Genomic DNA, 25382 nt, shown 5'->3' on the forward strand with positions numbered 1-25382 from the left:
GAGCAGGTCCCGCCCGAGCCGGCCCCCGGGACCAGCCCGTACCGCCCGGGCCAGCGGCAGCGACGGGAAGGGATTGGGATTTCCCGGGCACCGGCACCGCCGAGCTGGCGTGGGGTTTGTTTTTTACTCTTATTCCCTGGCGCTGGCTGGGTGAAGCAAATCCCTTGGAGGTGGAGGAGAAGTGGCTGCCGTGACAGCGGAGGGAGGAGGGAAAGAAAATAAAATAAAACAAAATAAAAAGAGAGAAGAGCCAAGAAAGCACTTGCTTCTCATCTCTCAGGGAGAAACGCCAACTCTCTTCTTCTTATGACCCTCTGCTGCAGGGAGCAAAGGGAAAGAAGGTCCTGGGTTAGACCTCCTAACAAAGCAGGGTTCATGCTGCCCGCACCCCATCGCTGCCCCGCTTAGCAGGAGGTCCGGGGAAGGAGGTTACCGGGGGGAACCCAGGCAAAGCCAAAACGAAGCTCCACCAAAAGCAAGGAGCAGAAATGAAAGTTTGGATATAGCATCCAAAGAACTGCAAAAGGACCGGACCGAAGAGAGCTCTCTGCATCGCACCAGCCCTCCATGGTGCGTTCAAGTGGCGGCATCAGGGATGTGACTGTCCCCAGCCCGCTGCATGGAGAGGGGTAAAGACACTGAAAATCCTTCTTATTTATTTATTTATTGGAAGCGATGTACGGGTGACACCCAGAAGGCATCTGAGACCTGAAAAGAAAAACACCTCTGGACCCAAACGAGAACAAGAAGAATGAGACAGCAGCCTTGACCCCCTACACTGAGAGGAAGGTGAGCAGAAAGAAAGAAAGAAAATACAGAAAAGCCATGCAAGCACCAAACCTGTAGATACTGCAGCTCTTTTTTGCTTCACTGAGGACAGATATTTTACTGACAGCCATGCAGCATAAAGGCATTATGCTGATTGTGTTCTTGGAGTATTTTATTTCTGGCCATGGGGAAGCAGGTAAGCAAAATAAATCAATATTGCCTTTCATGAAACAATTTATCCTAAGTTTAGCAAGGGGAAAGGGGATAGAAATCAGGTCTGTTTGTTAAAAAATAAAAAGAAAAAAAAAAGAAAAAGAAAAAGTATGTTAACATCTTTATTTTAGATTGGATTTTATAACGGATCTGGGTTAGTCAATGTATACAAATGTTTCTTACTCCCTGCAATATACAGCTTTATAGCTCAGTCTCCTCCCAAAGACTTAAAACAGGACATACAGTTTCATACATCCTTTAAAAAATGTATTATTTTTGTGAATGAAAGAAAAGTAAGAGAGAAGGAAAGAGGTAGATGGATTGAGATATGCTGGATATTTGTTTTGAGTATGAAAAAGGACAGGACAAGAGTGAAATGACAACATCCCTGGACAGCATTACTGTAGCAATCTTAATTATTCTCTGTTATCTTTATTTTGCATCATTAAAAGTCAGAGATGCTGTTTAAGAATTACTATTTATCTAAGACAGTCCATTCATTCAGTGTATTCCCTGACTTAATAGTTAACATGCAGTGAATGAGACTAAATTAGCGTTAGACAGAAAATGGATTAGGACAGAAAGAGAAGTTGATTATTTGTGTGTGTATACGTGGGTGTACAAATAAGCATATACAGGAATGATACAGCTGTAATGGTATTTACATAGGGTCCTAAAAATACCTGGATTATTATGGAGACAAATTCCTTAAGGGAAAGGAAGCAAAGCATTAGATTGTTTTCTTCTTGCTGTGGTTTAATCCATTTTTAAGGTTAAAAGGGATGAATTATGCAGATCAGGTCAGAAAAATAAAAATAAGTATTGATAAAACAATGCATCCTTGGGGACTTTCGCTTTGAGATACTGGCTTGGGATCTCTCTTTCTGTACAGGAAAGCATACCAGTGGTTTAAATTTCACCTGTCAGCTCAGAGTATTAGGGCAGGAACAACACTCTTCGTGCAGTGATTTGAACGTGACTGAAGTGTTCAGCTAACCCTACAAGCTCCAGGAAAGTTAAAGGCAGGTCAGGTGGCTTCAGCTCAGATTATTCCTCCCCTAGAACTTTTTTGATAACATAGACATCAGATTTCCATAACTGCAAGAGTTAGTTTCTTAAAAACTGAAAACAGCTCATGAATTTACAATCCTGGCATATTAGCCAGTGACTCATTTGAGAAAAAGGCTGGCTATCACAACACGGCAGGGAATGAGAGGAGGGAGGACGTGCTACCTTAGTCCTTTTACGATCTCATCTTGGGCTTTCAGTAGTTTCCCAGGCTAGGACTCTCCCTATAGGATACATATGTTGATATATAGCACAGAAAGGTTGCAGACATGTCCTGTAAAGTTGCTGATACTGTTATGGAAAGCAGCTTGTTATAAACTAGCTTGAATCTGCTCTGCATCCAATTCACAAAATGAAAATGAATCTTTAAGGAAATACAGCTCACAGATGACTGCTTGGAAGGTGAATTTGTAAGGAGGGAGTGTGTTCTGTGTGGAGCTAAACACACTCAGACTAATGGTGTAGGACATAGTAAATAACAGCAAAATAATTGGATATTGAAGGTGGTGATGCTAAGGACTCAATGCCAGTTTAAATAAATATACACTCCTTGGTCAAAAGATTGCACAAACCATCACCCTGTGAAAGCACAAGGGTTGCCTGTTCTTTTTTGGGTTTTTTTATTTTTAAATTTTTTTTAGAAGCAATATAAAAATCTTTAATTAACCTTGAGTGTTTACAGGTCCTGTTACAGGCAGGGTCGGTACTGCTCAGACTAAGGTTAGGCCAGACAGTGTTTAGCCAGTCTGTGTACAATGATTTGGAAGTCTCAGCCTTTTCCTGAGCAGAGAGGTGTACAGGGAAGTATGTCTTTGAGATACTTTATTAGTCTATACAGTAAACTCCCTTTTCAGCCCTATAGTTACTCCCTCCTTGTCAGTAGTGAAACAAATTGATGGAGCGGTTGTGTGGGGAGTACATGGAGTACAATACTTGTGGGCAGTACAATATTGCCTTCTGCCAGCTCTGTGCAGAGAAAACAGTCAGGGGTGTCAAGACTGGCTCCTTAGATCTTTCAATATAATGCCAAGGGAAGAAAACCCTTAGTGGGTGGGCTGGAGGAGTCACCTAGGTTTTATTTTGTGAGATGTGATACTTCCCCTAGTCTTAGGCAGGTAGAGGGTGTTATTCCTCTTAAATAAACTCAGCAGTCATCTAAAACTCTTGCATATTGGGACAGTTGACAGGACTGATAGCAGCTTGGGCTCTTGCTTCAGTCCTGACCAGCCCAGACCTCCCCCAGGGAGCAGTGTCTCAACCAGCTCTCCTACCCCTGGCAGCCCTCTAAAAGGGGTGTGGTGCGGTCAAAAATGGCCATTTCTAGCCCCAAGCTTAAAATCAGTTACCAGTGATCAATCATTAGCAGCAGGGTTTGGTTTCCTCTGGTCTGGAGTTATTCCACTCGTCTGCAAATGAAGCTGTAGGTGTTGGAGCCCACCCTTGTTCCAGGAGGGATGCAGGCAGGCAGACTGCAATTAGCCACAATGAAATATTGCCCAGACCTGGAATTTTATTCTCCTTCTGTCTGTACCTCAGGTCATGGACATAGCATATTGAGAACTTCACCTTTGGGGTATTTATGAAGGCTGGCTCATGAGCTCGAGTTGTGAGGGCTATTTTAATGCAGAAATACATTTGGCTACTCATAAATGGATGATGATTTGCCAATTTATTGCATGTTGGCCACAGACAAACCAAAGAGTTGTATAGCACTTCTGCTGTAACCAGCATTAAGGAGTGAAGTTCTAGGTCTGATTAACAGAAACTTAAACGACTCATGTGCCCAAGGTAGTTATCTTTAAAAGAACATTTACAAGTTTTTGGTTATTAAGAAAAAAGTTAAACAGATACGGAACAAGTGAAATCCAGGTTGGGCATACATGCTGAAACTGCTCCATCAAAAACATAGCAGAAGAGGCCCTATGGTTTTAGTGTTTATGTGTCGGTCAGAACTGTGAAATTCACTCTCCTGTCTCACTGTAGGAGACATGAATGCACAAAATCATAAATTGGCATATGGGAAATAAATTAAAATTGCAGTTCAAATAGCTGAAAAAATATTAGGCATCTTTCCAGTCACATCAGCAGGATCTGACTGAGTTGCTGTATGACCTTTCTTCTGTTGAGCATCCAATGGAAAGTGAAAAGAAAATCTAAAAAAGATTGAACCTGTTTTTAGTTAATGTCTACAATGGTCTCTTGCACTACAAGGCCCTGAAGTAAGAGATCTCTGAAGTTGTGTCCCAGGAATATCAATAGTATGACCTCCCTTGAACTCTGTCATTCCCTAATCATCAGATAACACCGTTGTTATAACACGTGCCAGGCATGTGCCATTGACCTGCCACTTTGTGGCAGAGCTCTGAGGGACCAGAAAACAAACAAATAAATTAATCATACCATTTATGGAGCCAAGCCATCCTCCATGGAGTAAAAGCTACTCAACTTCAATAACATGCACTGCCCCTTCGCAATCAAATTGTTTAGTTCTTTATAAATTATTCAATGAGTCCTTTTGGCTGTTGGGGTAAGTTGTTTGTTCGCTTAGCTGCTGTTACTCTTCTGCAGTGGTCCACCCTCACTGTCCAGATGCAACATTTCACGTTGTTTCCACAGAATCAGTGAGTGATGGACAGACTGCGCTATCCTTGTGGCCAAGCAATGTTCTGCCAATTGATTTCTTTAAATGCAAAGCTTTTAATCGACTGCAGATTTTGTTTTCCACCCTCTCTCCTTCTCTTACACTCCCTTCTGCTAATTTGCACTTTGTTCTTCTCCCATTTTCCTAATGACACAGCAGTTCAGACAGGAACTGTTTATTGATGTTGCTGTATTAGCAGGCAGAACAGATAAACCTTCTTGTGACTGTTGTTCAGGAGAAAAACCATGTTTTTCTTCCTTTTCCAGGTTCAGATTTAAGCAGTTGAAAAACTCAATACAAGACTAATAGCCCATTTATAGGAAATACAAAAAACAGACATTCCCTTTAGAAAAAACCCTTTTTTTTACTTTCTTACATTCTTGTCTGCAAAGCTTCCCTTATATAACTCCTTAAATTTGGAACACCAGCATCCCCTTTCCTCTATGAAAACTTCAGTGGTGTGATCCATCAATAGAGATGGACTTTCTTTTAATTACATGGCATATTTATCCATAATCCAATAGCATTTGTAACATGGAACCATTTTTAATCAAAACTAAGTAACCTGACTCTTAGTCAGAGCTAATGCTTGTTCAGAGCTCAGTTGTAAGACCAGTCTCACTTAAATTCTCTGGAGGCAAAGATGATACCTTTCTGCAGCACTGAGCAAAATCAGTTACTATCCAATCTACTTTAAACACAGAAATTACTGTGCTTTCCTTATTTCCAGTAATTTTTACCAAACAGCTTGGATATGAACATGAACCTAAATGTCACTTGCAAAGACATTCTTGAGGTATGCAGTTGTGGCTTATTATATTTTTGCTGACCTGCAAGGATTGATTTATCTTTATTTCAATAATTCTGCATGACTCAGTGAAAATCACTCTCCAGAGCAGACAAAAATTTGGAATTTCAGATGCTCTGTAAAAAGGAGGAAGCTCTAAAGAACTTCTGTGGAAACCCAAGTCCTTTCTCAGGACAAGCAGACTTAGAGAATTTGCAAGGAACATCCCAGATAAAATAAATACCTGAAGCTCCTCGTGTTCCCCTTTAACTGTATTAGGCTCATATGGAATAGTAAGTGCATAAACAGAAAGAAAATGCACTGAAATGGTCATCAAGCATCAGGGTGGTGTGAGAGCTTGGTGGAGAATTTGCAGTACTGCTAAAAATCACCTGCTCAATTGAAGTTGGGGAGCAAAGAACAGAATTGATAGAGCCAAACATCCCCATCATCTCACCTTTCCTTTCCAGCTGACTTCTGCAACTTCTCCTCTCTCATGAAAATTCATCTCTGTGCCAGCACAGGGAGTGGTGGTGGGGCTGAGGAGGGGCAGCTTTCATTCCTTTGATCTGAGGACTATTAGGTACACATGTAATTCAGGCACTGCTGTCCTCTAAGCTCTGCCAGTCTCCTAGGACTTCACTGCGATACTTAAAAAACTCTTGGCCAGCCCATTCCAGCTACTAGTGAAGGACAACCTCTAGCAGGAGGAAACCCACTGTGTCTCCAGAAACCTGAGGCTGCTGCTTAAAATGTCTGTAAGGTAAACGCAGACTAAGTCCAAGTTCCTTTGAAGGTGGCTTCCACCTGTTTCTAAGAGCAGTCAAGAGCATTTTTGGATGATCTGTTTCCTTGCTACCAGAAGTTTAAGACTACCTTGTGCTGTATGTAAGCTAAAATGGCACACAGCATTGGTCAATGGGATTCAGTGGTCATACAGCAACTTTGTTTTGTGTCCTGATCCTGGGAAGCAAAAAATTCATGAAGTGTTTCCCAAAACAATGTCCATCTCTGACCATTCTCTTCTGGCTTGTGCAGAAACGTCACTAAGGAACTAAGGACAGAAGCAACTCGGAGGCAAAGCCATGCTCTCTGGACACATTTTTTTCACCTTAAACATTCCTATTGGAAAGAGGGGCATCAGGTTCACCCACCTACATTTACAATTTGAGTATTTTTAGAAAGCTGAATCAGAAAGTCTTTTCTTTGACCTAACTTGATTTTAAAACTAAATTTGCTTGAGGAAAGGCTGAATATAATCTGAGTAGGGATTTAACAATTTGACCTAGAATGTTGAACTACTAGCTGACCTTTGAACTGCTCCTAGATTACCCAGCGTTTACGGTCATCCTATGTTTCATTGGAAGGGTCATTTCCTGTAGGACTTACATCCAGTCATCTGATTTGTGACCTCTTGGATTAGATTTATGACCTTGCAAGGTCAGTCTTAAACTCCTTCTAGGTAGTTAATTTGCAAAGAGGACATTGTATGTTATTAGAAGAGCAGTTTTCTCCAGTATGGTAATAAGGTTTTGGGACTGCCCATTAATTCCAGTGTCAGGAGACACTACTGATTTCCAAACAATATGAAGACCTTGTAGCTATCCCTAGCTTTTCTTAATTTAGAAATAAGTAGATATATACATTGAAGATACCAAAATTTTTGCTAGTATTTGCAAACACAATATAATCACCAACCTCCATGTCAAGGTACATAAACAAAAAAGAGATTTGAAACTCCAGCTGATATCAATAGGAGCAGCAGAAACTTGAGACCCCTCAAAATTATGCCAGTAATGCAGAACTATAGAACTACAGAAACATATGCTTTCTTTATGTGTTTTTATGTGTAATTAGTGTCTCTAATTTGTTGGGCAGGAATAATCACTTTTCTTAATGCATCTACAGTGTATAGCACAGTTTGCTTTTTGGTAACAATGAAAATAAATGCATTGAATAGATTCAGTCCTCAGATACAGAGCTTTACTACAGTGACAATAAGAAAACAGTATTTCTGTGGTTAAACATAAAATTCAATAGACTCACACAACTGCATTTTTGACAGAAATCGAAGTTAAGTGCCGTAAGCCTGAGTTTTCTAAAGACCTCAGTTTCTGAGTTAGGCAACAAAAACAAGGGCTAGATTTATTGAGAAACTCCCTCCAGACTCTATGTGAAAAGATGAACTCTCCTTAGGTGTCCTCTTAGATGTCAGTCCCCAGCTGAGGACTCTGAACATTTGCAGTCACCTGTGTTACAGCCTGAGAACTATCTGAGAAACTCTACTTACTTGTGTTTCTTTTGCCTGTCTTTCAGATCCCATGAGGCTACGAGCCTTCCGCTGTAATGGCCGTTCTTGCAACCCTCCAGTGGGAAACCTTGCAACAGGGAGGACACCAGTCACTCTCACCACATGTGGCCAGAACAGTACAGAACTGTACTGTTTCTACTCAGACCAGAATCTCTTCCATCAGGCCTCCCATGGCTGTGGGCAGCCTCGCTGCACCAAATGCAATGCCAACCAGCCTGATAACTCCCATCTCCCAGCTGACATGACAGACGATTTCTTTGCAAACCCCATCTCCTGGTGGCAGTCTGCCCAAGGGGTACACAGGGAAGAAATCAGACTGGACTTTGAAACAGAGTTCTACCTGACCCATGTCATTGCTGTGTTCAAGTCACCTCGACCAGCTGCGATGGTGTTGGAAAGATCCCAGGACTATGGGCAGACTTGGAGGCCCTACAAATATTTCTCTGTCAACTGTACAGCTACTTTTGGGCTCCAGGATGATCTCATTGAGGAGGGCTCCATGTGCACTTCCAGGTATTCAGATGCATTGCCCTGCACCAGAGGTGAGGTAAGCAAAAACTGAGGTTTGGACTAAGTTTAGTGTCAAACAGCTGGAGACAAGACTGGCTGAAAATCAGAGAGTATGTGCTCAAAGAGATACTGTGCATATAACTTAAGAAAGGTAGCTCATCCCCAAAGGCTTTCTGTTAATAAAATAAAGAGGAAGAAAAAGATAAGTTATATATCAATGAAAATGGATGGAAATAGTTTAACAGATTTATTTTATGACAGCTGCACAGGATAGGATTAACATTGCCTAATTTTACATTACAGATATCAATAATTGATCTAGAATTCCAACAAAATAGATGAAGGGAAATAAACATGTAGATCTGATTTATCCAAACTGGTTTCCTACTTTAGGATGACATGAACTGTATTGTCTTTTTCTTCTCCATATAAAAAGTCCTAGATGTTTGGATGACTTAAATACATCCTTCCCCTAAGTTTAATGTATTTTTTCTTGCTGGGGGTGACTGGTCTGATTTTATCAAGCCATTTAGAAACAGGGAGTGGAAGTGAGCAGCTAGTTTTCACAATTCAACCTGGTATGAATATTCTGATGTGGTACTAAAAATATGCAGAAAACTTTCTTTTAAAATAAATGTATAATTGCTCTGATAAATTCCTCTGACAAGAACATTAACGACTGCATAGTAATCAGATACTTAGTTTAGTTATAACCCTTTTCATTCAACAATCTTGAAACTGTTTAGATGGGAAAGCCATTAAATATCATTGGTATCATTTTATAGAGGAGACATAAAGACATCCCTATAGTCACAACAGAGGCTTTGTGACAAGAAGTCCTTTCACTTCCTTCTCTCTTCCTCAGAGAAGTCACAATTGTCCTGGTTTCCCTGTCTGAAAGTGATCATGGAGGTTTGGCAGTAATACTTTGCTGCAAATTAAACTCAGGTGTGAGGTGAATGGTCCAGATAGGTTTCAAAAAACACAGTAGTTTCAGCAGTGCATTTCAAAATGCACTCGAGAAGAAAGAAACTAGTGTACTGTATCTGAGACAGAGGAATAGCAGTAAGGAGAGACTGAGTTCATCTTTGTGCAATAGGCTGGCAAACATCTCTGCATATCGGAAATCTGGAGCACATCATCCAACTACTAAACTGTCTTGTTCCTGGGGTAGTAATTCTGCTGGTCAGTTATGATACATGTAAATCAAACACATCCAAATGTCTTCTGTGGAGAGATTACAACCTGCCACGTCAATACAGAATTTAGGCAACTAATATAATTTTCCACTCTTGTGTGCCTTCCAATCAAAAATCTGGAAGTACTTTGCAAGATCCATTTAATGATCTTCAGCACACATATAAGGGTCCTGTTGCCATTTCACAGATAGGTAAAGAGCAGCACAGGGAGGTGAAGTGTTTTGTGGTAAAACAGGACAATTCTGGTTGAGTAAGGAACAGAATATAGGGTCTAAGGCAAATGCTTTGGCCTTAAATGCTAACCAACTCTTTCTCCTCTGGTACAGTATCCCCTGTTGCACTGCACTATGTTGGCTTTTGTGCTTACTTAACCTTGGGGAATATCATTAAGGCCATGTGTTGCTGCTACAACAAATCTGAGAAGTGGATGGCAGAAAATCAAATAATAAAACACTCATCCAACACCAGCCTTTGTGATTACAAGTGTCAAAATGATTCTGTCAGCTTGGGCAGCAACTACACTAAAATGAATATGTGTATGCTTACTCAACCTACACTATGGTAGTATATGTTAGAAAACAACAGTAACAGTAGGAACAGTCATATATTTACAGGTCGTACCCTTGCAGATACCAAATACTTTCATGAACTGTTACATGAATTGAATACATACAGAGGTCACTTCCTCCATGGGATAGAGAGCTGAAGCTTTAAAGCAGCACACAGGAATTTGTGTGGCAACTTAACAGAGAACAAGGCAAATACTGTTTCACAGCACATTAACCCAAAAGGATTCTGAAGCTCTGGACAGACTTTACAGAGACCTGTTAATCAATCCATGAAATGCCACTATGGCAAGGGTGCAAAAGCATCAGATTTTTCAGGTCAGCAATATGACAAAGCAGATTCTTTTGTGAATTAAGTAAAGGAAGGCAGAGTGTGGTTATTTAAAGTGATACCTGATCAGATTTGCCCGAGTGATGCTGCTACTCTTACTGCAAGTCTCACAGGAGCTTTCCCCACACATCTCAGAACTGCAGTTTTACACATCATTTTAAAGATGTCACAAATGTCACCAGGGCATCCCCTCAAGCACTGATTCACAACTAACTTGGAAGGAAGCTGACTGAATCCCCAGCACTACTTTCTGCAGTGTTCTCTGCTTCTTTTTCACCTCCACTCTGACCTATCCAGTTACTGATTCTGGCTAAGCCTTGGATTGCTGAGGAGCTCACGTCACAAGCTGACAACATTTTTGAAGTTATCAAAACCATTCCTACTTAAATGCTAATTAATGCTCTGAGATAAATGCCAGTTTCTCTACTGAGGGGGTTGAAGTAGCTTCTACTGCATGGCACTCAGGTTTTTCTTGAGTGTTGTCCTGTTCACTTGGAGAAGAGACACAGATTCCTTTTTCACAGGGCATAAAATGAATCAAAAAAAAGAGATGGCTTACTGAGAATACTTAGGCTTAAAACCCATGTGGGACACATCATGAAACAAGATTTTAGGTCAACTGGCTTCCAGCACTGAGAATGCAGGTGTGAAGGGAGAAGGTGGTAGAGCTGCAGTAATGTACATGCATCTATAAACTGAGATGCATCTCCCTGAGTCAGTGTACTCTGATGATCCTCCAAGACCACTGAAAGATACTTTTCCTGAGAGCATGACAGGAAACTTGGCAGAAGAGAAACTTTTAGGAGACTAGAATGGAAGCAAAAGACATCTGGGTGAGTGATATGACAATGTCACGACAGAACATAATGTATCATTAAGTTAAGGTGTATCCCTTGTCTCTTGTAGATTATCCCTTATCTTTCACCTCTGACAGGGTCATACACCTCCATTCCACCTCAGGTAAGGTACATCTGAGACAGAAGATGTCATGCATTGGGGAACAAGTCCTGTAGAAATGCAAGGAGATTACTTCCTAATGGCTCTTTCAGTTTTCTTTTAATCCAAAATTTACTAAATTCCTTACTGCTGTTCAGATCCAGAGTACTTCTGCAGCTAAAATCTGTCTGAGGTCCTAGGTCCCCCCAACTTAATTCTTCTGGCAATAACCTTGTTCTGTTGATGATTTCTGGTCTAGGAGGCAGAGCAATTGATTCACTGCCAATTGCCGGCACATCATTGGCTTCATATGAAGCAGCACAAAATCAACACCTAACTTTCTATGCTTATAAACTCTTCTCAGTGAAAGCCCTCCACTAGCATGTCTTAAGTCCTGACCAGCCTGTTAAGTATCCTGTGTTTTGCCTGTTGACTTCTATCACTCTAAGAAATTATATATTAAATGGGAAACAAGTGCTTCTAATCTTTATCCTGTTGTTCAGGGAAAAGTTTTTTAACCATTAAAGGACAATAGTTATTGGTATGCTCATCAACTTCAGAACGCCAACATCCAACATAACATCATGAACTAAAACCACCTCCACCTTTTTAAGGTCTTTTAATCTACTGTAAGCCCATCTACAGGTAGTGCTTGCACGGAGTCTTATGCATCAACTGATAACTTTTTAACCTAGTGGTCCATTCATCTGTTTTTCTAATTTAAAAACACTGTACTATATAGTCATGGAGCCTAAAATGAGCCTAAAATCAGCCAATGTAAATCAAAACTCTGTCCCAAACAAAAGGAGAAATTACCACTATGCATCAGACATTAGTGTGACTTACAGTTCAAACATCATACAGGGGAAATGGACCAAAATGTTTCAACCTGCATCCTGACAGCACGTGCATTCAAGCATCTGAGAGATTAAAAACATGTTTTTAATAAACCGGAATATCAGGAAATGAAAACAAATGTTCTTCTCCATCGAAGATGACGTTTGCATGAAAGGAAGACATTAGCATGCAAAGTGGGGTAGAACAGTGACCTACTTATAACCATCAGACCCAAAAGAAGACCATTACCATATTGGGTTTAGCTAGTGGAATTGAGTTTTGAATCAAAGGCTGGATCATTTATGAGTGTCTGTGTGACAGATGACACCAATGAAGTGTGATATAATAAACCCATTACTGGAATTCACTAGGGGCTGTAAGAATTGTTTATGCCTGAATTAAGTAACTGGTTTCTATGGCAACATGTCAAGTGTGCCTTGAGCAGAAGACGTGTTCATTCTCCCTTTGTATCCTGTGGTGACCTCTTTAGGGACAGAAGTCCCCAGCAGTGCCTTCTGTCAAAGATGAGTGGACTCGTTTTGTAGCTAAAAGACTTTTAATCACTCTTCTAAGCACACTCTGTGGATGTCAGATCAAGACATGTTGTGATGGGATGCAGTTCGGTCTCCTTCAAAAGCCACAGTCAATGCTATGGAAGGCCTTTTCCTCTGGACTGACATTGAAGACCTCTGCTGCCTTTCTCCAGCTACAGGGACTCCCTGAGCAACAGCAATGGCAGAGGGGGACCATTTGTACACAGGCACTAAATGAGGCCAGGGCAGGGCTCTGTGGAATGTATGTGATCCTTTTCTAAGGACCTACATTTTCTGCTGTCTTTTCTTGGTTATTCATGCCAAATCTTTTGATAAACAAAGGAGGATCCCCCGCACACACACACATACCTCGTTAAGTGGCAACATCAATAATTCAAGAGGTCACCACTGAGGCTTCAGTGGGTTCTTAAAGGTCTGATCTCATATGGCAGTGGGGTCATTGAAAAGAAACATGCTCAGCACATCACTAGGTTGAATTCCTAGTAACTAGGATGCAAGAGCAGGGTCTTGCACTGCAGTGAATTGTCCAACAGCCATCAGGACTGGCCTCTCAAAGCTGCGTGATGCTCGGGTTATTCCGACTTCCATCCGGAAAGGATTCCAGCAGGGATTAGTCATTAGTGAAGGTAAGTGCTCAAATGTTATGACTAGGGCTGTCTGTTCAGCATTTAGTTTAACTTGAACTGTAAAAGAGATAAAATGCAGAGGCAAGTTGAGAGGAAGCAGTTAACACCAACAGTGTAAACAAGCAGATAGCACTGCCAGGCCCTGCTTCCCTGGAGGAAGAATTAAGGAGCTCAAGGATTTGTCTCTGAAGGGAATTTGAACTGACATGAGACCAGTCCAGCATTCCCATCCCTGGCAAGTGAACTTCAGGAGAGCACCAAGTGTCCTACTCTAACTGGATTTGATATAAGCCATTTCAGAGACTTTTGGAACCTTATAAACCAGTCAGAAAGACACAGTAGGTTTTTTGTTTTGTTTTGTTTTGAGCATTGCTTCTGCATTTCCTGAACATAAAAGGCAGCAGATATCAAATTAATTTTTATTCTCACCCTGTGTTATAAAACCTTAGTGGAGTTGCAGCCATGATTTTCTTTTTCAAGTCTCAACTGTGAAAAAAATTCTCGTCTAAATGCTACGAATCTTAGATTCATTGATGTAGTTTTCGAACTCCAGGCAAAAGAACACTTAACTGTTCACTCTGCAGTTGTCCACACATCACTGTCATGGTGGGACTATACGCTTAGCTAAGTCTCTTCATGTGTAAGATTTCAGCCAAGACCTAGAGATATAAGTGGCTCCCAGTAGGGCTGTTGGCATCACAGGACTTCTGCCGCCCTTTGCCATTTCAGAGCAAATATCATTCTTCATAATGAAAAAGGACACTGAACTTTGTGGGAGCATGGAAGTGTTCTCACATCCCCACATAAGGTGGTGATGTGTGGAATGAAAGGAATTTTTTCCATTCCCTGTACACAGTCTGCAAGCTGAAGGCTTTTGTACTTCAACTACAATACCTGGCTTGATAGAAGATACTGCTTCTCCCTGCAAACCTTGCCTTTCTACACAGATGTAGAGATTTACATCTGTTGATATCCTGAACCTACAGAATATATGTTGTTTGAGAAAAAGTCTGCATGGCTCTTCAGATCTGTCTGCCTCTGACTTGAATTGTGCAGTCTTTCCCCATCATGATATTGGCAGCAATGCCTAAATATTAATATTAATGCCACACTGACTGGATTACTGGAATAACCTCAAAGCAAATGCAAATGAAGGGACGTCGGCTCTTTCTGTTTTGGAAAACACAGAATGAATTCAAGATGCCACTGTCTTGGTAGTAGCTGAGTTTACCCAAGATCAGAGTAATTTAAAAAAAATCAAATGCACAATTATTTCTTTAACAAACTATCATATTCTATATTGGCTTCTAAGTTTTATTCTCCAGAAATACAGAAAAACAGTGGACTTGACTAAAAACCACTATTCCATGAATTGTCAGAATGGGTCTTCTAATAGTTAAGAGAATAGCAAGACTTTCTACTGCTCCGAACAGTATCTCAAAACAGGAAAAAGACTATTTCTTAATGAAGACTACTGTACCACAAGAGGGAAGAATTAATTTTAGTCCAGGGGCTACATCAAATAAATCAGAGGATATGTGCCTGGGTAGGAAAAAATCTGAGACAATTGTTTACTATTCCTTTACGAACAAAATCAACTCACATGAAAATCTCCTACTGAAGAGTATTTAGGACTGATGAGAGTTTTTATTGCAGCTTCCTTCTGATGGGCCTAGTATAAGCACACAGACATTGCTGACCTCATTAACCTGATTGTGTGCAACATGATCAACAAAGCTTAAGGATGATTTGTAATATCAAATTTTTGTTCTGCACAAGGATCTTCTTTTGTAGGAGGCCATGCATTGGCACTGCTTTCCATTTGTGACTCATATTCTTGACCTTAGGCTATGAGCTTGCAAGGGGGAACCTTTGTTGTGTCCATATCTTTTCTGACTAATACTGGCTGGAAGATCAGGTTAAAAAAAACAGAATTAACTGCATCAAGAATGGAGAAGCAAAACACATGGCAAGAAATCAAAAATCTGAGACACTGTCTCCGGAATGAAGATGATCTCTAGACTGGCGATAAAACATCACCCCCTGTGAAGCTGTGCCAACTTGTGTACAGCAAAACCAATCCTCTAACAGTGGCTACCTTTTTTAGCTTTGCACACTTACAGCATTCTCCAAACTTCCTTGCTCTTAGAAAGTTCAGGAGAGGACAGGGTAGCGACCATCTTTTTGAGGTGCAGCTGATTGACTTTTGAAAATGAGAATGACAAATATGCGCTTGATAGCAGATATGCAGATAAGCATGAATGTCCTACTCAGCATTTAGCTCCAGGCTCAGCTCCCGATTATAAGGGAAACTCAGGATCTAGGATGTATTTCCACAAAGGGTTGAGACTATAGAAGTGCTGAATACCCTCAACTTCCACCCAATTTAGTGAAAGTGGAAAGATTTCTAGGCTGTCCCTTAGTGGACTTAATCATCAGATATTCTTCTGCAGTTGTGCATACGCTACTTGTATGAAAGCTGCACACTGATGTTCAGAGAAATGACTGGGAGATTTCACAGCAGTCTGTCACAGCAAAAAAGAACAGAGCTTCCACAGAGCTTGATACCAGATAGAGATTTAATTAGATGAGAAATAGCTTTCAAGTGAACATCATGGGAACCTCTTTTTCAGAGCTTGCACTGTAATTATAAGAACACACTTTTTCATTACACTTTCTTCATGTCTTTTACCTGAATATAATGGAAAACTGCAAATTTGCATAATATCTCTGGGAAATGAAAAGGAATCATATTTCTGTTTTTCTGCAAAAGGCGGAAGTCAAATGTCTATCTGTATAGAAGGAATCTGCTTCATAGGCTTCAGAAACACAAAACTTGTGAACTAAAAAAGAACAGATAACAGTGAAAAGATGGAGTATTTCTTCCCACAGCTCATGACTCTAGGAGTTCACTATACTTAGATCCATTTCTAACATCTAATCTTTAAAACATTTATGCAGAAATGGTTGAGCTGGCCAAACTCTTATATTTTACCTATTATTGTTAAAATTGTATGTATGGAACACCTATCTCTAGGGATTCTCAGAGAATTTTACAGATATGAATTAATTAGTCTTCCTCCCATTTCATTAAGTACTTGAGGATCTATATCCTATTTAAAAATAAAGTAAGCAGGACATACAACAGACTTCTATTCCTACTGAATTCACTGGTAGCCCAGAACAGTGTAAGGCTTAAGTTACTTTTTGAATGTTATACTGAAAAATTGCACTGGGGATTTGAACAAAGAATCACATTCCTGACTCTGTATTTTGGTCACAATGAAATCTCTTCCTTTTTTACAAAAATAAAATTCTCTGTACCGTATAAAATTATCAACCAGTATATACAACCACCACCAATCTGTCTCCTAATTTAGGATTAATTTTTTCTTAGGGAACCGTCAACCCAAATACATGCATTTAAAATATAATAATCTATTTTTACTACAGAAAAAAAGTTTAGGGTTTGGGGGATTTTTTTAGTTAAATTATGCATTTATGGAAAAATAATTCAGGGGCATGTAGGGTGAGATACCAGATCTGTTTTAAAAATTAATCTCACTCTACAATTATTTGAATCAATACACGTAATAGACGAATAAGTATAACGTATGGATTTTAACATATTACTCTTGACAGTAGAGCAACACATATTTAAAGGAAGATCTAACAACCGTTACTTTAATGTGAGAAGAAACATCCAATCAAATATTAAAAATGAGCCAAGAGATGGTGATTATTTATACTTTCTTGTGCTCAAGGGTTTTAACTACCACTATTTCAAGGAGAATGTGTCCTCCAGAAGGAGACAGAGAAGAAAATTCCATTTTCCAGTTTTATGCATATATGAAATAATGCTGCTAAACTGATTTAAATACTAAATAAAACTGCTGCCTCTGTGCAAATTGCAGCTCATCTAAACCTACTTACAGTGGTACAACATATCTGCTTGAATTCTGCTGATACAAAATGCCTTTGCTTAAGTCCATAATATCTTTGATTTTTATAAAGTTAGTGAAGGCTAACTCCTTAGTGCTTGTTGAATCCAAGAAGAACGTATACATGCCACTCCCAAAAGACTTCACTAGTGTTATGTCACCCAAATCAGATCTTTAACACATAACCAATCTTGCTTTGGGAGGGATGAGGACAAACAAATCAAGTCTCACTACTGAGCTTATTCCAGACAGAAATGTGTCATGAATTAATCATACAACCAAACTCTTGTAACACAACTGGAATGGAATACTGTTTTTTGTTTAAAGGCTGCCACAATCCCTGTGGGACATCCAAGCTGTTAACATCTCTGCTCACAAATAATATTCAGAGTTCTGAAGGGATATGGAAAATGCCAAAGTAGCTCCCCTCAAGAGATGCAGGGCCAGAAATGAAAATATTTACAAAACAATAAACTCAGAGGGAACCCAATCTTTTTCCAAGCTGTCAAGCAAAGAAAAAAAACCCAACCAATACAGCTTCATGAAAGCAAATGACCCTGCACTGAGAGAAGAGCACCCAACAGCTGATCTTTTTGCGTAAAGAACTCAGTGCTATCTGGATGCCAGTTAAGACATGAGGAGGATGGATAACTGACTGGAGATCCCAAAACTTCAGTCCTTCTCTTTAACTTATCATACTGTATACAAAATAGGTTTCTAGTAGTGCAATACAGGACACAAGATTTCCTTCACAGTTAACATAGCAAAATGCAAGACTATTGTCATCAAACAGAAGTAGAATGCCAGAGGCATAGAGTAAAAAGAAACACTTTGGCCCTTATCTGGTCCTTTCTTTCAGACAGGCCCAGTACAAGCTCTTGTTCTTCACCTCATTTGCCTTTCCTCTCCTCCTGCTCCGGGGAGATCCATAGCTGTTCACAGCTGGGATCTCTGGGGCACAGACACATCAAGCCTCTCACCCAGCCTTGTACAAGGAGGTCACTGGCAGGACCAGTGCAGATCTTGCAGAAACTAAAGACTGCATTTGCCTTAGATGAATTGACCACATGGGAGGAAGATGTGTGTGTCTGTACATGATCAGGTGCTGAGGACTCTGAGAAACTCTGAGTGGTCCACAGGTGACTGGGAAGAAGGAGGGAGGGTTCATAAAACTGGTTTCCACTAAAAAGATCAGACCATCCTGGATTAGGGGAACTGGACAGAGGAGATTTGGTCTTTGTCCTATGAATCCATCAGTAAGGGGAATGCTGGGCACCTGGACAAAACAGAATGGGCCCTTTGCTTATGGTTCCATTGATCAGGGAATGCAGACATTGGGGTGGAAAGGCCTGGGCTATTTTGTCATGATCATGGGAATTTAGGCACTTGCATTGCATAGCCTGGGCAATCTGCCCATAGTTCTATCAAACAAGGAAATATGGGCACCTCTGATCTCACCAAACAGGGCTGTTTGCAGCTTTAACTAGCTGACAGTATAAGAGAAGAGAACTAAAAGAAAAAAAGAACAGATCTAACCTAACAGAAAATGCTGTGGACAGGTGGGAGATGTACCACTGCCTTTGCTGTTGTACTGCCAGGTGTAGCTCTGTGCAAAGCCTGGCAGCTGGTTCTATTAGTTTTAGGGGGTTTATCTCCCCATGTGCTATCCGCATGCAACAGAATTATCTTCCAGGTATGTACCACAAGCTCTTTTCTGGCTCCTGCAAACAAAAAGGGGCAAAAGTACTTTACATGCTGCAAGGATGCAAATTGGTCAGTTCACTAGAAAGAAAGAAAAAGAAAAACACAGAGAGAGAGAGAAAGAGGGAATCCCTATGGAAACAAAGCTTTCACTCCACTAAGGGAGTTAGTCAGACAGACACTGTCACCACTTATAAAGCAGGGCCAAAGAGCCCTGAGGGCAAGTCCCTCTGCTATGATGGAAAAACTTAACCAGAGGAGAAAATAGCTCTCAAATTGGAGTTAGCATACCCATAGAGGACATCTAAGCCTGGGAACAAATGTAACCAGCTCTCTAGTTCACTGGTATGGACTGTGATGCAGCCTTCTCTTGTCAACCTCCCTCAAATGCAACAGAAACAAACACACCCTGAGAGATACAGAAGGGTAGAGCAGTGCATGAGCTAAAATACACAAGTCACTGTTAAACATCAAACTAGAACTGTGAAACTCAAAACCAAACTGTTGCTGCTCTGGAGAACTATCAAACAGCATAAAAGCTGTGACAAAGAGTAACAACCTGCAGATAGTCAGTAGGCACAAAGCACCTTTGGTCCTGCGAGCTCACAGCAGTGTAACTACTTCTCTTCTCCTAATAAATAAACCAGCTGGCTTTGTTTGAAGACAGGGTTCTCTCAATGCTTACTCACCCTAAACCAAGCTGTGTTTTCTAGCACATAGTTCAAGAGGCCAAGCCAAAAGTCTGATCACAGTTTCCACTTCTTTCACAGATCCCCTTAGTGTCTTAGTTTACCTGACTCTAGAACTCATGCTAAAGCCATGTTCCTGAAATGCTTTGAGAAATTTGGATGGCATTAATGCTGCATCTATGCCAATAAACCTTGGATTTCTCTGAGTGACACTGTTGTCACTTGGGTCAGAAACACAAGGAAGTAACCAGCACTTGATGAGTTACCACATACTGGCTGAACTGCAAGAAGTGACTGGGCTCAGTAACCCCAGGGAAGGATGTTTAAATTAAAGCATTTCCTATCTCCCACCTGAGACAGGATGAAAGCAGGTACACAGTCACTTGCTGTGGCTTAGCCAGCTGGTGTTAACTCAGCTGTGATGTTCTGGGATCACTCACAGCCCCACAACTGCTTATGCAGAGTCTTCTGAATAGGAACTATTACTTTTTCCTGAACATTGCCTTGGAATGTTTGCCATGTGTGGAGAGTCCTGTATCTATTCTTGGATGTGTATCTTCTGTCTTTCAGGTGATTTATCGTGCCTTAAGTCCAGCTAACAAGATTGAAGACCCCTATAGCCCTGAGGCTCAAGATCTCCTGAAACTCACCAATCTTCGCCTCCTTTTGTTAAAAAGACAGGAATGTCCATGCCATGGTGCAGGACTGGTAGAGAAACCTCAGAGATTTGCCCACTATGCTATTTATGACCTGATCATCCGGGGAAGCTGCTTTTGCAACGGGCATGCAGAGGAATGTGAGCTTGCCAACAGGTCGGGAGTCATGGAGAATGTGGTGAGTTCTAGACATTCAGTAACTTCCTAGAGTGTTACCTACTTGTGCTTTCTCAGCCTAACTGCATATTTTGTGTATGATCCCATCCAAGCCTCCCTAAGCCTACCTAAAAAAGGGTAGCACTGTCAATCCACTTTAGTGAAACCTAAACTACTCTGGGAAGAGATTTCCTGTAACCCTCACTGCAGTTCCATGTATATTAATTGCATTGCTAGAGATGGGTCCTTCTAAAAACTCTAGACCTCAAAAGAAATTGTGAAGAGGATTTGTAGTTGGAACAGAGATCCAACCCCAAATATAGTGAATGAAATCTCCTGCCTATATGCCTGCACAGAACTGAACTCATGTCTTTGATGCAAAGACTGCCCTGACCAGAATTTCAGCATCAGATCTTGAATCTCAGATTTTCTGAGTTTGTGAGACATGGGCGGTTCTGTCATACTTAGGGTTTCAGCATTTACTTTCAGGATTTCAGCCTTCTGTGGTTTTGTTACTTTCACTCCATAGAAAGAAATGTTCAGGATGTGAAAATAATTTCCATTCTCCCTCTTTTACCTATTTGGCTTAAAATAAGTTAGAATTTTTCTTTTTTTTTTTTTTTTAAAGCTAAATCTTGTAGGAAGATTATTCTATAGTACTATGACTAGCCCTTCCCTGTTCAGTCCCTTATATGTGTTTGACCCTGGATGTGCAGATATAAGTTGGTTTTGTATGCATATTCAGAAGTTGTGATTCAGTTGTGATGCCTACTGTCTCCTTTTTGTTTTAGCTACAAGTATATTAACTGTAATAACAGTCACAGGGAAGTGATGGTGATCAAATATCCAGGTACATCTAAATACATACATCACAGACAGAATTCAATCCATTTTAAGCTAGTCAATGGCTCTATTGGTTCCAGAAGGCTGTCTCTGTAATGGGTTTTGAAAACCAAAATAACCTTTAGAATTTTAGTCCCTGGTGCACTCTGACATAATGGACTCAAGAAATACCTGCTCAGCTAATTCTGTCCCTTTAGATATGTGGTACACTTGACATTTTGGCTTACTTTCTTCTGGAATGTGTATTCATTGTCTTCTTTTCAACTTTTCTAGGTTCAGAGGTAGATATTGTAAGATAATTAGGACTGTATTAGTTTCACAATATTTGCAAAATAATTTCTGAATCTATTCCATCCGTGGTATAAACGTAAGATTCAGCTACAGTATTCCAGCATTGGGTGATATTATCAGATTTAGTTAACTATAAATATAGGCTCACTTAATGCATAACTGTGTGGAGAAAAGCTCTTTAAAGAGTGCATCCCCCTATTGCAAACTGTTAAATATACACATAGTGAAACCAAATAGATGAACACTACATGAATACAGCTGGTAGAAGAATAAACACTCTGCCCATCAGAAAAGGAAAACACAATATTGTTTATATTATTGGCATAACCATTATAAACCATGACAAATTTTTTTTCTCCACTAGTCACAAGGGAATAGAATCTTTTTGTGCCATCAATGACTTCATGGGGCAGAAAGTGAAATAGTTTTGATGAAATGCACTTCATGAGTGACTCACGTCCCAGGAGACAAGAGGGTGGATGCATCACATCATTCACACAGGCACAGTCTTTGCCTAAGCAAGGATTCACATGCAGCAGTGAGAAGAGTCAGAAAAGCCTTCCAGATGTTTAACTACCTCTAGAATCTAGATAAGGGCTGGAAAAGATGATAAGTGAGATGGTCTGAGTCCTCACATAAAGGTATGATCAAGCATACCTAAGCTATTCAGTAGTGAATGCTTGTTGAAGTAGTTTTTGAAAATCTCTGATGAAGGAGATTCAATAGCAACCCTCAGGAGTTGTTCCCATTTTGACATTGTGAAAGCTCTCCTTTAGTGCCTGCCTAAATAATCTCTGCTGCAAATTAAGGTGATTCCTTCTGTCCCCTCTCCCCAAAAGATCATAGAAAGTAGTTGATCCTCATGCTGCAGATATGATTGGAAGGTTCTTACCATATCCTTCCTTAGTTTTTGGTTTTCTGTACTAAACAGAGAAGTGTAAAACCTTAAGTGGTCAGAATTTAAAATTCTACTCCCAGGTGCCACAAGTGTGGAGTAAAGATGATCATGGTATTTTGCTCCTTGTTTCTTTTGTCATTACACCCTAGCTCTTTTTCAAATACACAGTAAAAATCCACTCCCCACTCCTTTTACATTTTATCTAATACTTACCAATGATTATATTGTGGTGGTGAAGGGAGAGCTCACATAAGTACAGATCTCAGGATTTGGGTTACATAGCTAGCATAAGGGAGTTTTTATAACTTTGCATCTTGCAATATAGTAATCTCCTTGCCTACATGGCGAAGGAAAAGGCAGTGTTGAACACCAGTGACATATTTTATACCAGCCAAACTACATTACAGCAAAAATCTTTGTCATCTTGCAATTTCTTGGCAGAGACAGGGAAGCTGTTCTACTTTCAGTCACATGGTGACTAAAACAGGATGGGGAAAAGAGATGTTAGAAACAAACACTACATGTCCAGAAATAATCTGATTCATTCCACTGGCCGCATCTAATATTTAATGAACACATGGGCAGAGCAAGTCTCAAGACACACAGTTTTTAATGTGACTAGTGTGGGTGATATCACAGCAAGAAGGCAGAGCAGCTTCATGTTTCCTGGGCTGCTGTCAAGTAATTAAATAAAATGCTGGAAAAAAAAAAAACAAACCTCCACAGAAAGGTTTAAGTGGTAGAAGTTTCAGTCTCTTAAGAGTTCAAAGTCCTCCTACAATGTATTTATTTTCTGTAGTTAACAAAAACAAAAGCAAGTCCATGTAGAAAACAACTGTAATTGTTTGCTGTGGGATAAGCCCCAAAAATGAGATCATTCTGCACTTAGATCTTGGAAGAAACACAATTGTGCTAACTTGTAAATCTGCTCTTCTTACTCTTGAAAGAAATGTGGAATTTGTCATACTTCTAATTTGTAAAGAAATTTGTAATACTTCTAACACTGCTAGACTGATACTATATGGAGGCTAAATAATGGAATAAACTAAAGCAAATTTCTTGACACTTTTGAACCAACACTTTTCAGCACCATTTTTGAGAGACTAGATGATCTATGACTACCAGATGATCTGTCAATGACCATTTTATCTGTGAATCTGTCAGTTCAGTCATGACAACCCATCCAGCTTCTGGCTTCTCCACTTCCAATAAGAAATGCAGCTATATGAGAAATAATGTCACAGACACCATGAAAAGATACAAGAAAACTGCAAATTGTAAAACCAACCTCCAAACAGTACATCATTCCTCATAGCTTCAAACCTTAGATAGTTTCATGCATATTCTCTCTGGTCATAAGTAATTTGTGAAAATACTGAGTGCAGCAAGGTTCAAAATAGACTTCCATAGGATCCAACAGACATGTCCTTTGACTTCTTATTTTGGCAGCAAACCAGTAATAATTACTTCTTCAGTGTGGCTCTTTTTTTGAAGAAGCCATGCATCCACCTCAATACAACTTACCTAGATCATGCTTCCCTTATTAACTACTGAGAGTATCAAGTCAGACAGGAGAAAACCTTTGTGAAATGAAGATGGAAGCTGTAAACAATAGGCAAGAAACTTCTGGACAAACATCTTTAATTTGGGGTTTGTTGCTATTGACAGTGATGTTTTCTTGTTTTCTATTTCCTTTCCTCAGACTAAGAAAAAGAGACACAGATGTGTCATACTCAACTTAAATAGCTTCTTGTGATAGCTAAGGACAAAATTCTCCTTTCTGAATTTCACAGCCTTTATTATTCAAACTCGTAATTACAAGTAGCTCCTTTGTCAGTGAGGGAAATTATTGAGATTGCACAGAAACTACAGAGAAGCATTTTCTTTTAAATGGAGGGCCTTATATTCTGTTATAAGGGAAACAACTGTCAGGACCTGGCCACCTGAATATATCTAGTCTTCTTCTGCAATTGCATGCAATGGAACATAATGCTGTCCCAGGTATTGCTGTTGCAGAATGTACAAAGTTTTGTCTTACTCCACAGTAAATTATTTCTTTATTAAGCTCCAACAAAGTTAGCAAAAGCTGTCAGGTTTAGGATTTTCTTTGATGACACATTTTAGCTTGGTACTTCCAAAACAAAGTTTACAAAGCAAAAAGTGCACATGGATGGAACACAGAACCTAGACCAAAGTCCCTTCTATTTGCCAAACATTTCACAATTCTTTCTAGTCCATGAGAAGTAAGTATGGACCGAGGAAAGTGAATGTAGGGTTTGTTACTTGTTAATTATTGGTATCTGCACTGCCAGGAAATTCTTACAAGTTGCCTCGGATGTTTCTTTTGCTTATCCTGTTTACTCTAGACTCCCTGTGGGTCTGATCCTCCACAATGAAGCAAATGGAAAGTTTTCCACTTACTTCACAGGGAGCAGGATCTGGTCCTCAGTAAGATTCCTTGTTTGGCATAATGGAGGTTACATAATGTAAAACTTGTTTTTCTACAGCCATTTCTAGGTGACTTGACTGTCGTATCCCTTCCAAATATTACCTCCTCTTCAAATATCTTGTGTAGTTCTACTGATAATCCCCAGCTAAGTTTTCACATTATCTGATCCAAGCTGTGCCAGTCTGTATGATGTCCAACACTCAGAGATGCAGGTGTTCTCTGTTGTAGTTGGCAACTTGAAGAGTAGGTTTTGTTTAAGAAAAAGTTACTCTGTGTAGATCAACTATGTGAGTAGCATCAGGAATGTTAAAAAAATAAAAAATTACAAGAGCTTCTAGATCACATCAGAATTATAGAAACAGATCCCTGTACTGATTTTTTTCCAAAAATAAAAACTGACTATGGACTGCA

General features: G+C 40.0%; 1 protein-coding gene across 1 annotated transcript in view; it reads left to right on the top strand.

Annotated features, from left to right (window-relative positions):
* Positions 1-876: 876 nt before the first annotated feature.
* LOC104520859 (netrin-4) overlaps positions 877-25382 on the top strand; it is a 49830-nt gene continuing 25324 nt past the window's right edge. Inside the window, exons 1-3 of the mRNA XM_010162667.2 lie at positions 877-964; positions 7794-8335; positions 20249-20512. Of these exons, the coding sequence (XP_010160969.1) occupies positions 898-964; positions 7794-8335; positions 20249-20512 (873 nt within the window). The 5' untranslated portion in view covers positions 877-897. The remainder of the gene's footprint in view (positions 965-7793; positions 8336-20248; positions 20513-25382) is intronic.

The sequence above is a fragment of the Antrostomus carolinensis genome, unplaced genomic scaffold (assembly GCF_000700745.2).
Source record: "Antrostomus carolinensis isolate BGI_N321 unplaced genomic scaffold, ASM70074v2 scaffold14562, whole genome shotgun sequence".
Classification (NCBI taxonomy): Eukaryota; Metazoa; Chordata; class Aves; order Caprimulgiformes; family Caprimulgidae; genus Antrostomus; species Antrostomus carolinensis.